The sequence below is a fragment of the Vombatus ursinus genome, unplaced genomic scaffold (genome assembly GCF_900497805.2).
Source record: "Vombatus ursinus unplaced genomic scaffold, bare-nosed wombat genome assembly UNPS02006874.1, whole genome shotgun sequence".
Lineage (NCBI taxonomy): Eukaryota > Metazoa > Chordata > Mammalia > Diprotodontia > Vombatidae > Vombatus > Vombatus ursinus.
Genome location: NW_020946652.1, coordinates 1,279,487 through 1,292,078, shown reverse-complemented (window position 1 = coordinate 1,292,078; position 12,592 = coordinate 1,279,487). Strand labels below are relative to the sequence as shown.

Here is a 12,592-nt window from a genome sequence, read left to right as displayed (position 1 = left end):
GCCTCTTGGACAAGCCTACTGAGATGATTCCTTTCTCTAGGTGAAAGTCAGAGACAGTGTTGTTAAGTATGCACTTATTAATCACCATCCATTATAGGTCAAATCTGAGGAAGGCCCCATAGATGTGTTGCACGAGAGCAATAGTGTTACTCATGATTCCCATCCTCTCTCTCCTCCAAGCTCAGGACATATATCAAATATAAGCTCCTTGAGGGCAGGGGCTAGATTTCTTGTTGTTTTTTGTTTTTTCCCCAATTTTGTTTCTATATCTCTAGCCCTTGGCACCAGTATGCACTTAATAAAAACTCACAGAAATGAATTGAATTACTGAAACCTAGGTTCATATCCAAGAGTACCATAATACTCTTGACTGTTTGACATGACTCCAACCTGACCTCCCAAAGAAAAGAAAGCTCAATCAACACTCTGTAATCATGTGACAAATAAGAATAAAGGAAAAGAAGTCCAAAAGAGCAGAAAATGAGGTACCTCACCGGATTTCCCAAGCAAGGATGCTGACCAAGAGCTTGGATGAGCCATTGTGGAGGAACAGCCAGGCTGGCACTACCTTCTATCCAAATGAAAGCACAACCCTCAAATCTTCTGATGATAAAATCTGATTTTTTTTTTCCTCTTGAGTTACTTTGGTAAACTGCAGGCCTATAATCTGTCATCTAAGAAAAACTTAGGAGCTGACACCATTTCCTAGCTCTTAGTTGGAACGAGGCCACACATCGAGTGTTTTGACTACTCCCGTCTAATATTAGTGTCATATGTAAAAGGCTGATCTGCAACAAAAATCTGGGAGGACAATCATTTGTCCTCTCCATGAAAGTTAGAATTATCATATTCCAAAGGAACAAAACATTTTCTCATCCCTACATTTTAGCTGATTTTAGTTGATGTTTCAAAAATAAAATTCCCACTTTTCAAACTTGTCTATTTTTTTTTAATCACCTTGCACACCAGCGCTCAGATTAGAGCTTCCATTGGGAAAGGATAAAATTAAGCATACTACAGGCAGGGCCATGTACTATGACCTGAGACTCTAGGGATGATGAATCCATAAATAAATGGAAGGCAATATTGTCTCTATTATCTTCCTTTTGTGGGTCACATTTCATGATCTATCTTCCAAAAAAAAAACGCCTTTCTTCAACCTTGTAGAATATTTGGAAACCCTATGTCCTTTTGTGTATTTGTCATCTCCCCATAATGGGTGGGGGTATCTCAATTGTAAAAGTAATGACAAATACATGTCATTTGTTCATTCATTCATTCATTCATTTTTCTTAAAGATGGTGATAAGTCTCCTTAGATTGTGAGCTCCTTAAGGGAAATGTTATCATTGTGTGTGTGTGTGTGTGTGTGTGTGTGTGTGTGTTTCTTTCTTTGTACCCCCAGGGCTTAGCACACTAACTGAGATATAGTAAGCATTTAATAAATGCTTGTTGAGTGATTTACTGACCACTGACTGGACTGATGGCCTGTCCAATCAGTTCACCAAAATATCTATCTTTGACAGGCCCTGTAATGGAAAAGGAGTGAGCCCCAGCCTTGAGAAGGAGAAGGCGATGAGTGCGGTATTACATTTGATCAAATGTGTCATGTTTTCAGTCATCTAAGACTGCCTCTTACCTCCAAAGCCCATCTCTTGAATACCAATAATCTCCCAATGTCACAAATTGCATGAAAATCCAAATGGCAGCTTGTTGAAAAGGAAACACCAAGATCTCCAATAGAACCAGGCAGGCCATAGCATTTGCCTAATGGTGATTTGGACGCTTCAAGTGGCACAACAGAAGTCAGAAAGACTGTGTGTGCTTGGAAAAGAAGATGGGTCATGGAAATATCAAGAATGGAAAAAGAAAAGAGATAGATGGTGATGGTCAGCTGATGTGAATTAGGGGAAGTCTCAATACTTAAACAAGAAGAGCAAGGCCTCTAGTAGGTTGGGTGACTCATCTGTGGACAAGTTTTGAAAATACAAGGATAAGGACTACAAAGATGGGATAGGGCTTTGAGAAGGATAAACAGAGCACCTATGGCAATGAACCCACAGTTTCATGCAAATAGTAAGGTAAAGGGAAAGTCTCAATGAAACTCTAAATTACAGGAAAGAATCAATTTCTACTTACTCACAGCAGTTTCTACTTGAAGATTTAAAAAGTCTAGAAATAAAATTCCAACCAAGGGGTGGTGGGGGTGGTGGAGAATCTTATTCCACTGATTCATTAAATAAATAATTTGAACCGAAATGTTCACAGCCATACCTTACCCCTGACTCATTCTTATGATTCCCAACTTAGCCATGGCATTAATTTCACTTCTACATTAATTTTGATAGGATGTCCAGAGACAATGTTCAAAATGGAGATGCTTAATGGAAGTCAGAGGCCACAAGTGTGAAGTGTTTGTCTTTATTATCATCATGGTTGACTAATCCCAGAATGAGGTCAAACCACAAACGCTCACCCCAGCCCATAAATCATCCTTTGTGTTCTGAAATGTTGCTCATGATTTAGGGACTAACAAGACACTTCCTGATTCATGAGACTCGGCCAAAAACCGTGCAAGAGGGATAGACTTAAGAGGAAAGAAACACGATGAGATTCTGCCAAAACGAAAGAGCCCTTTACATTTCTGAATTTTGCTCTTGTCTTTCTAATGAATTTATTTTTGGTCTTGCAACATTTTCCTGCTCTCACAGATTCATTGGTGGGTTGTCAAATCAGTTGCTTAACTGAAAATAAGGTGAGAATTAACCTTATCTCTATGATCTTTTCCATTAAAAGTTCACCTAGAGCTCTGCCCTCCTCATTTGCTACTGGTATATTCTACAGGGTCATATCCTTTCCAGCAGGCTTCTCCCCCACCCCCAAAGTCCAAATGTCTAAAACGGGTGTACATGGAACGCCCTGTCACATTTCATTGGCAACACACATGTACCATAGCTCCAGGCAACAGATGGGTGAGCAATTGTTTAGATGACAAATGTGAAATACTAAGGTAGAAGAGAAATATTTCTAGAAATGCCTTAAAAAAAAAAAAGAAAGAAAAAGAAAACATGCCTCAACAAGCCAGGAGGAAAGGCATGAGGCTGGGAGGTCACATTGGTGTTTCCCTAACCTCAGTAGTGTCTGCCAACATTTCCCTAACACTCTTCACAACTCGATAATGGAGGAACGATGGGGCCATTGACACAGAAACTGACATAGTCAAGATCACTACACTGTATTCCCAAGAAAGAACACTGCTTTTCCTTGTAGGTTCAGGTTAATAGGATTTTGACTAACTAAGAAACCCAGAGCCAGTCAGGAAGTTCTGTTATCCAAGTTTCCATTATATTCTTCCTTCCTTTCTTTACTGTCATCCTACAGGCACCTGAAGTAAATGCCTTCACCTTGCACCTCATCCTTTGAGAATTACAAAAAATTCAGCTAGAAACTTTGAATGTCAACCACAAATCATATGCAGCATCTTTCTTGGCTAGAAGATATTTCTAGTGTTAATAACTTTATAGCAGTTATCTTTAAGGGATTGATTTGGGTTAATTCAGCTCCTCTCCCTCTTTCTCTAACACACACACAAGCATACACACAAATACCATGACAACACATTAATAACATAGGAAAGAAAAGAAAAAAGCCAGAGCTTGGTGTTTCAGAGAAACAGAGTTCTCAGTACTTCGTCTTAGGTTGGAATGTACAAATGGCTTTTATCTGTTGAAGGAGAGGCCCACTACCAGATGAGTCCTCATATCCACTGGGCACGTACTGGGACTTCAGACAATTCAGAATTCTCATAAAAATATTTTCATCTGCATAGCACACAATGCATCACGGTTTTTTTCATTTTTTAATTTTTCCATGTCTCCCAGGCTTCAAAATATTACCCGATGATAACAACATGATCTGATTAAAACCAAATATATTTCTTAAACATTCTAGTCCATAGAATATCTAGGATGATCTATCTCTTCCCTTGTTTATGCATTTATAAGTAAATAAGGACAGTATTCTTTTTTTTTTTAGATAGAATATAATCCTATCCATAAGGCTATATTATCTTTATAAATTGTGATATAAGCAGAATTTCACACAATTCAATCAGAAAGACCCACGGTAGTGAAGTTGTCATTCATAATATGAAATAATTGCTGTCAAAAACAAAGAAGGAAAATAAAATCAAACTAAAATGAACAAAAACCTGGAATAAGCTAATTTAAAATCCTTTATATTGCTCGTGAAATATTTCTTGTGAAAGGAAACACACACATATACACACACACACAAACTCTAAATATTTCCGTGTCATGAGAAGTGTGCACATTTATCATTACAAAAGTCTAAGAAAGTCTATATTAAAAACAGATTTACTTTTAAAATCTTTGGCAAAGATATATGAGGTTATGTGATAAATACACTATAAAGATTGTGAGAAAGCAGTCCTGTGCTGGTACCCAAGAGTCATGCTGTGGGGCTAGGGGCCAGGACAACCTTGTTTTCAGAAGGCCTGCATATGAGTGTGGGAACATTCAATTCTAGTGGGACCTGGTGAAGATGGCCAGGATCCACTTGCTCCCTTTCCAATTAGCATAAATAGATGCACGTAGACTTTGTCTTTGGACAATTATGACTCTGGATGGGTGCGGGGAGTGTCAGCTTTGACACTCACAAAAGAGAAAGCTCGTTCCTCACTGAGGCAGCCTCTTTGCTTTTTGATCTAGGGAGAATATCTTGCCACTGACATACTGACTGAAAAATAAGCTATGAAATCTATGCCAGTATATAACTCTTAATTACCCCCCCATCTCCTAATAATCAGTGCTGAAGGCAGTCTAGCTTTCCATTAGGCTCAATCCTGAGAGTTTGCTCATTGCCACTGTATTCCAAACTCAACCTGCTGTCCTAACGTTGTCAAAGTCCACCAGCGTTCCTATTGCCCAAACTGTGAGGTCCATGCTGTAAGAAGCAGAGGATGGAGCACTGAGGTATAGGGGGTGGCATGTTGAAGACAGTGGCCATTGATAGCTCTATATCTGGTGGGGCCCCTTGAACCCTGTATTATGATGCCAGCAAGTAAGCAAACTCAAAATTAACTCAGACAAGCTGTAGTGACTCATTGACAAGCAAGGTCTTGAAAAATGGACCATTCTCACAGATTTCAGAAGGTTCCCATTAGAATAGAAATCATTTGCAGAAAATACTGAGCATTCTTGAGGCAGGGTTGAGAATTCCAACTATGACAATCAGAAAAAGTAGTAGGACTCATCTCTCAGCATGGAGGGATAGACCTTAAAAATTTACTTTTTAAAGTTTCAGATCTTAAGGATAGAATTTAGAATTTTTGTTTCTAATTTCTTAAAATATGACAAAGAGGAAAAAAAGCATGAAAATGGAGCTTGTTTGTAAAGAAGTAATGCTTATGAAGAGAGCCAGGGGGCTGTAGAGGGTTAGCCTTGGAGTGCAGATGATCTGGGTTCAGAAAGTCCTGCTTCCGACACCCCATAGTGAGACCCTGGGAAATTCCCAATCTCTGATTCAAACATCTCAGGGTCACAGTAAACTCTTTAAGATTGAAAGTGAGACACCAGGGGTTGATGTGTGTCAGGAAACATCCCACAAAAAGACCATGACAAGCTACCTCTGTGGCACTGGATGAATACCAGACTGTATGACCCACACACCAAATCTGCCCTTTGTCCAAGCCACTGAAAAGCCATGGCTCTGCCCTTGACTGAAACATTTCAAGTCCCAACGTGTTCTTTTCCAAATAAAAATCAAATTGTCTTTAGCCAATGGGGATTTGCTGGAGCAAGTACTATGGGGTTAATTCCTTTGGTTCTTATATAAGAAAATAAAATACATACATACATATGTGTATATATATATATATATATATATATATAAATACATCCATTTTTTAATCTTATATATTTTATGCATTTTAATTTTTTTTTCTTTCAGCGACTTCCTTGGCACCTGAAAAAGAAATGCTTCAACCACTGGATAAAAATTAGTTTTTAATGAAAGCTAAGACTACCCTCATAGAAAGTTAATGCTCTCTCTTGCTCCTTCTTTTCTTTTTGGAATTGATCAACCAACATTTGACAACCATTTGGAGTCCTGGTTTGCAATCATCAGAGCAAGGTTAGGATGCCAGAATATGCCTTGCAGCCTTGAGAGGAGGCTGATGCTGTTCATTGCAGATGGTTGTGGGGGAGGGGAAATGGTGGCATTTTTCTAGATGAAAGGTTCAGTGTGGGAAGAGTCAAATTCCCCTAGGCTGTCTTGGACAGGGAATTGTGGATAAACAGGACTGTCCTAATTGGGGAAAAAAAAAGAATGCTAAGGCATAACACAAGCCTAGCTCAAACTATCTGAAAGCCCCTTGGGTCTCCTGTCTCCATTTTGCAGCGAGATGCTCAATTTGATTTGGGAAATCGGGGAATCCATGTCAATTCCCTTGAGACATCTATCAACCAGTGAAAATCTGTGAGAAAACCCAGGCAGTGCTGGGCCAGCTGGACTTGCTATCTGGACATTTAAAACAGCCTAGCCAATGACCACTACAGCTTTAGCCTGATGAATGCCAGAGGTCATATCCAAACCAGACTTTGACTATGTAATATATTAGTTACATTCCTTGTACTCTAGTGAAAAATCATTTGTGATTTTTTTCAAGGCACATAATTGGTTTTAGCGTTCTAGTAAAACACAAAGACATCATTTCCTATATAAATAAACAGAGTGTCTAGCCTTGGTGAGCACCAACTCCAAGAAGCCAGCACCCTTTCTCAAGGGACTGGTGCATTCATACTCGAGATCCTAGAAGCTGGCATCCCCAATGAATAAATCCTCTGCAACAGGAAAATACTAGGCTATAAAAAGCTGTTCGACCAGAAGGCGAGTCAGGCAAATGCTAGAATGAAAAGTTACAGGAATGAAAAAGTGAAAGGGTTGGATGAGAAGCATCCACGTGCTTGAGTGAAGTCCTTGCACAGAAAGGTCAGCCAGCATCCGACCTTGTGACCTGGGTTGTGTTGTGCTTCTGGTGAGATCTACCAACAAGCAGGCTGATTCAGTGTGCTTCCCAGGAGAGGGGGATAGGAAAAAGAAGGTCAACAAAGAAGCCCACGGGCAAAGGTGGCCGCTCCTCTCATTTCCTGCCCTTTCCACCCCTACAATGGGGCCATGCTCAACTGCAAAGTGAACCCTCCGAGACATGCCCCCAACCCCTGCCCTCTTCCCGCCCTTCCTTCCCTAACCCCTCCCCCAATCAGATCCAATGGGCATCAGCAATTCTCAGAGGTCAGTGCTGGCCTTGGCAGTCAGGACGCGGATGCGGGCTGAGTTGCAGGTCTTACAGAGGATGTGTCCATCCAACGGGTAGCAGCCCTGATTGTCTCCTTCAGACAGCAGGCCACCACAATCCTAAGAGAAAACAACACAGGAAGGAGCAAGGAATAAGAGAATGAAGGGGAGGCAAAGGAAGGAAATAAGTATTTATTAAGCACCTACTATGTGCAAAGCACTTTGGTAGATATATTATTTTATCCTTGCAACAACCCCGAGAGGTAGGTGCTGTCATTATCTCCATTTTACAATTGAGGAAATTGAGGCAGGCAGAGATTATATGAGTTACCCAGGGTCATACAACTAGTAAATGTATGAGGCTAGATTTGAACATAGGTCTTTCTGACTACAGGCCCAGAGCCCAATTCACTGTGCCATCTAGCTGCTTCTAGAAAGGGAGAGGACATCTCTGGCCTGAGTGCACTGGGGCTTCCCAATAAACAGGACCAGCATCGGCCGGGCTGGATGGCCACGGAGGGACCATTCAAGGCCAAGTTTCTGAGGTCTTGTGAAGACCCTGGCCTATAGATAGACAGGCAGTCCCTTTAGTGTCCTCTGGTCTGGTTGGAGGTGGATCCATAGGCAGAAATTCTGGTACTTAGATAATACACTCCAAACACTTTGCATATGTTTGGGCACTAAACCAATCCCAGTGATGAGAATAAAGAAGATGATGATGATACCTAAGATAAACAGCAAAAAGAAAAAAAGGGGGGGGGTCACATTGATTTTTTTCAAACAAACAGTTGTGAAGGATGAGGGAGGAGTGGAGATTCAGGCTGGGGCAAAGGAGCTCAACGGAAGCAAGGCTTCAAAGAGAAGGAAGAATGCTATCATGCAGCATCTTATTTTAACTAATTATTCTTGCTAACAAGGTGCTAACTTCAGTTGTTTCTGCACTTCTAAAAGAGTGAACACGCTTCTAGCATCCTCTAAACTTTGGAGCACAGGGGAGAAGTTCCAGTCACTCTCCCCTAGTTAGAACTTCGGCAATTCTGGCCCCTGACTTTATAATGGTCAGAGAGGAAGAAGGTAATGAGAGAGTGGGGTACTGGCTGTTAAAAAGGCCTGAGTTTCATTCCCACTGAAAACACTGTCGACTCTTGGCGAGTTTTTGTTTTTTTCTGAGCCTCAATTTTTTCTTCTCTAAAATGCGGTGCCTTAATCACACCTATCTCACAGGATGGTAGAGAGGCTCCAATGAGCTAATATCTGTACATCAACTTGAAAACTTTACTTAAAGACATATAAGAATATTGACTACTATCTTATGAAGATGGATGAGACCATGTCGGCTAGTTACTCTGTGCAAATTAAAGTAGAGAAAGGTAAGATTGCTGATCAGATGTTCACAGTCCCATTCATCACACCCTTCCCACTGCCTCCTCAATGACATTCTGACTGCTCACAGATGAGGGGATAAAGACACTGGACAGCAAAATGATTTCTGTCCAGTTCACCAGGAAGCAGCATCTATAAGAATAGCATAACTCACTATCCCAGGCAGCCGTGGAGTGGGAAGGAGGGGAACCCAAGGGACTGGATTCCAACCACCAGGTCTTTGCCCTTCCTTGCAGTTGAAGGACTTGCCTGGAAGAAGACAGGGAATGGCATTCAGTTTAAGCTAGTAGAAAGCCCATAAGGAAATTAGCTGAATCTCCCTGTGATGATACCGTTTTCCTGGCAAGGCAGAGAAGAGCAGAGGGGAATCTGGCAAGAGTGAGATTTCTCTACATTTAATCCAGTTTCAAATAAAGAGAGATGATGCTGCTGACACGTGTGGGAAGAAGAGATTTGAAGGAAATGCTGGGGACAGCATTGTTGAGAAGAAAAATCCTAGAGAACAGATTTCCAGCTGGTGGTGACCTCAGAGGTCACCCAGTTCCAACTCCTCATTTTCCACAGGAGGAAATTGAGACTTGGAGAGGCAAAGGGATTTGTGGTCCCTTCCAGTTAAGAGGTATGGTCCCTGGGGTCTGCACCAGGATCATCCAAACCACAGATGAGGGGCTGGGAGGATTATGGGCAGCCTCAGCTTTTTCACGTATCATGGTAAAAACCCGTGTTCCCTCTCTGGCCTCAGTACCTTCTTCTGGAAAGCGAGGATAACACCTGCACCTGCCTCTCACCTCTCCTGCAGGGCTATTGGGAGGCCTCACTGAGATAAGGCAAGTGACATCCCTACCTGAAGGGGGCAAACCCTCACAAGGGCTGAGTTCTTGCTTATGATATGGGAAAACCTAGAAATTGTGGAAATGGTGCATTGACGTATTGGACAGTCTGATTTGTTTGGGGCTTTTTTCCTAGACAAGAAGCCTAAATCTATCCGCTTGCAGCACCAATCCATTGTTGTTGCTTCAGCCCTTTTCCATGTGACAATCCTTTAAATACCTGCAGAGTTGTCCTGTCCTTTGTCAACTCCTCCACTCTCCAACCCTTCCAAGTCTTATCCTAGTTAAACATTCTGCATCTTTTCAGTTGAACTTAAGACCCTTCACCATCTTGGTTGCCATCCCCTAGAAGGTCTCCAACTTGTCTATTTTTTCCTCAAGTTGCGGTGTCCAGAAGAGAATATAATATTCAGCTGAGGAGTAATGAGGCCAGAGTATGGTAGTACAATTCCCTTCTTCTTTCTGGTTGCTCTGCCTCTCAGGGTGGCCCAAGATAGCATTAACTCTTTTGGCCATGGTTCACCATTGCCTCATACTGGACATGGTGTCCACCAAAACCTCCAGGTGTTGCCCATACAAAGGTCTGTCCTGTGGATGGAGGCAGGATTCAATTGGTTCTGCCTGGTCCCATTGGTGGGGGGGGGGTATTATAGAAAGGGTGATATGCGTTTAAATCAAGGGGAGGCTCCATGCCTTAAGAAAATATAGAAGAAACCCCTCAAGTGTGATCTTTGTGTGCTGAGAAAGTTCTAGGCTGAAACACTTCCTTTTGATTAAGGCTGTCCCTAAATAGTATGGGGCACCTTGGAAGGTAGTGAGCTCTGTCACTAGAAATACTCAAATAGAACTTATAATAATAATTTTGGGGGTGTTATAGAGGAGTCCCTTAACCTCTCTCTTTATAAATGTTATTATTATTATTATAGTTATTATATTCTTTAACACATACAGGTTGGATTGGATGACCTCTGAGGTCTCATGAATCTATTCTGAGTTCCAGTGATTCTATGATTTAGAATCATTACAAACAAAGCTGACTATGTGTCATTCAACTTTCAAAGTCCCAGGACCTTCTACTGTTGTCTCTGATTAATCTTTAACATAATCAGAGCTGGCATGCTTAGATATGGTATTTTAGCTTTCAAAGAACTTTAAATAAGTTATCTCACTTGATCCTCACAAAAACTGTGTGAAGTAGATGCTATTACCCCATTTTACAGATAAGGACACTGAAGCTGAGAGAGAATGAAATAGTTTCTTGGGGTTTCACAGCTAGTAAATTCTGAAGTAAGTTTCAAGATTTCAATTCATTCCTTCTTGACTCTAATTCCAACACTTTACCACTCTGCCACCAAGCTGACTCTTCCACCTAACCAATATATTTCTGTGACTCAGTATGGCTAGTCCCATCCTTGCCCACCCCCCCAAAAAAAAAGAAAACAGTGCCTGTGAAAACTAGACTTGCTGAGAGCAGCTGGACCATTGCAGGCAGAGCTAAGGGCTCATAGAGCTATGCATTTTAACTTTGAAGTTTTTGTACTTGTGGGACTTAGGATCTCATGGTCCGGCTAGACTACAAACCTCACATCGGTAGCACTGAACATGGAAATCTCGATCCAAAGCCACGATACGGACAGTCTCCTCCTGGCCTGGGGCAGGCATGATTGGCTCCTTGCACACAGAGCATCGAGGGGCAAATTTCCTGAAAAAAAATAAGAAAGTGAGTTTCATTAGAAGGTTTGCACAGAGAGCTCCAGGGAAGAGGCAAAGAAAGATGTGGGAATGGAGGAAAATCATTTGACTCAAGTCTGAAGCCTGGTTATAGTTCATAGGACCATTAAGATTTGATCATCTTCCAGTATACAAGACCCTGGTCTCAACAATATTCAATTCAATATAACAATGATTTATTGGATGCTACAGTGTGCAAGAAGAGAAGGAAATGGCAAACCACTCTAGTATCTTTGCCAAAACAAAACAAAGCAAAAAGCAAACCATGGATGGTATGGTCTATGGGGTCACAAAGGGCTGGACACAGCTGAAAAACCAAAAAACAACTATACAAAGATCTGTCCGAGGTAAGGATGAAAAATGATATCTGTTCTGTCCTCAAGGACCTTACAGTCATGAAGGAGTTAATGTGTTTCTGCCTTCATGTTACATTTTCACATTCTAACAAAAAAGTTTTGGAAATGGTGCCTTGGACTAAAATACTAATCTGAATGATGGCAACTGCAAAACTTGGTGATTAACTGATTCTCCAGGGAGTGTGGCAAGAAGTCCCTACATTCCTACTCAAGGCAGAGCAGTCATAAGAATGTGATTATCAATTGGCATTGAGGTTGCCATATATTAGCCAACCTACTAGTCCAGATCATCAAGGCAGTTAAAACTCGAAGGGTCCTTCCTGTGTTGTGAGGATCAATGAGAATACGGAAAGCCCGCTTCAATCCTCAAGGCACTACACAAATAGTAGCCATTAGCCAACAGTTGGTAAGTCTTGTTGATTCTATCTCCACAATGCTTCTCCCTTCCATGCCCTTCTCTCCCTGCATGGCCACCACCTAGTTCAGGAACTCTCTTCTGACTTTTTTTTTTTAAAGGCAATTGGGGTTAAGTGACTTCCCCAGGGTCACATAGCTAGTAAGTGTCAAGTGTTTGATCTGAGGCCGGATTTGAAATCAGGTCCTCATGACTTCAGGGCTGGTGTGCCACCTAGCTGCCCCTCTTCTGACTTCTTAGAAGAGCCTCCTGGTTAGTTTCCCTACCTCTAGTCAATCTTCCCTATAGCTCACAAGTTGGTATTCCTGAAGCACATATCTGATCATGTCACCCCCATGCTCAAAGTATCAGTGGTTCCATTTTGCCTCTAGAATTTACTTTTTTTCAAAACTGTATCTTAGACATTTAGAGATATTTAAAATCTGGATACAATCTCCCCTTTCCTTCCTCATGCATTTTACGGGCCAAGCAAATAAACTTACTTTCTGTTTCCAAAGTACAACACTCCATCTTTGACCTCCAAGTCTTTGCATAATCCATTCCTCCAAGCCTGAAATATTT

At 41.4% G+C, this 12,592-nt stretch overlaps 1 protein-coding gene across 7 annotated transcripts in view; it reads right to left on the bottom strand.

Moving 5' to 3' along the window:
• Positions 1-2,404: 2,404 nt before the first annotated feature.
• The window catches only part of LPP (LIM domain containing preferred translocation partner in lipoma), a 692,945-nt gene continuing 682,757 nt past the window's right edge, over positions 2,405-12,592 (bottom strand). For all 7 annotated transcript variants that reach the window (XM_027848882.1, XM_027848884.1, XM_027848888.1 and 4 more), the window contains 2 exons: positions 11,111-11,231; positions 2,405-7,436 (listed from right to left, as the gene is read on the bottom strand). In XM_027848882.1, coding sequence (XP_027704683.1) covers positions 7,308-7,436; positions 11,111-11,231 — 250 coding nt within the window. In that variant the 3' untranslated portion in view covers positions 2,405-7,307. The remainder of the gene's footprint in view (positions 7,437-11,110; positions 11,232-12,592) is intronic.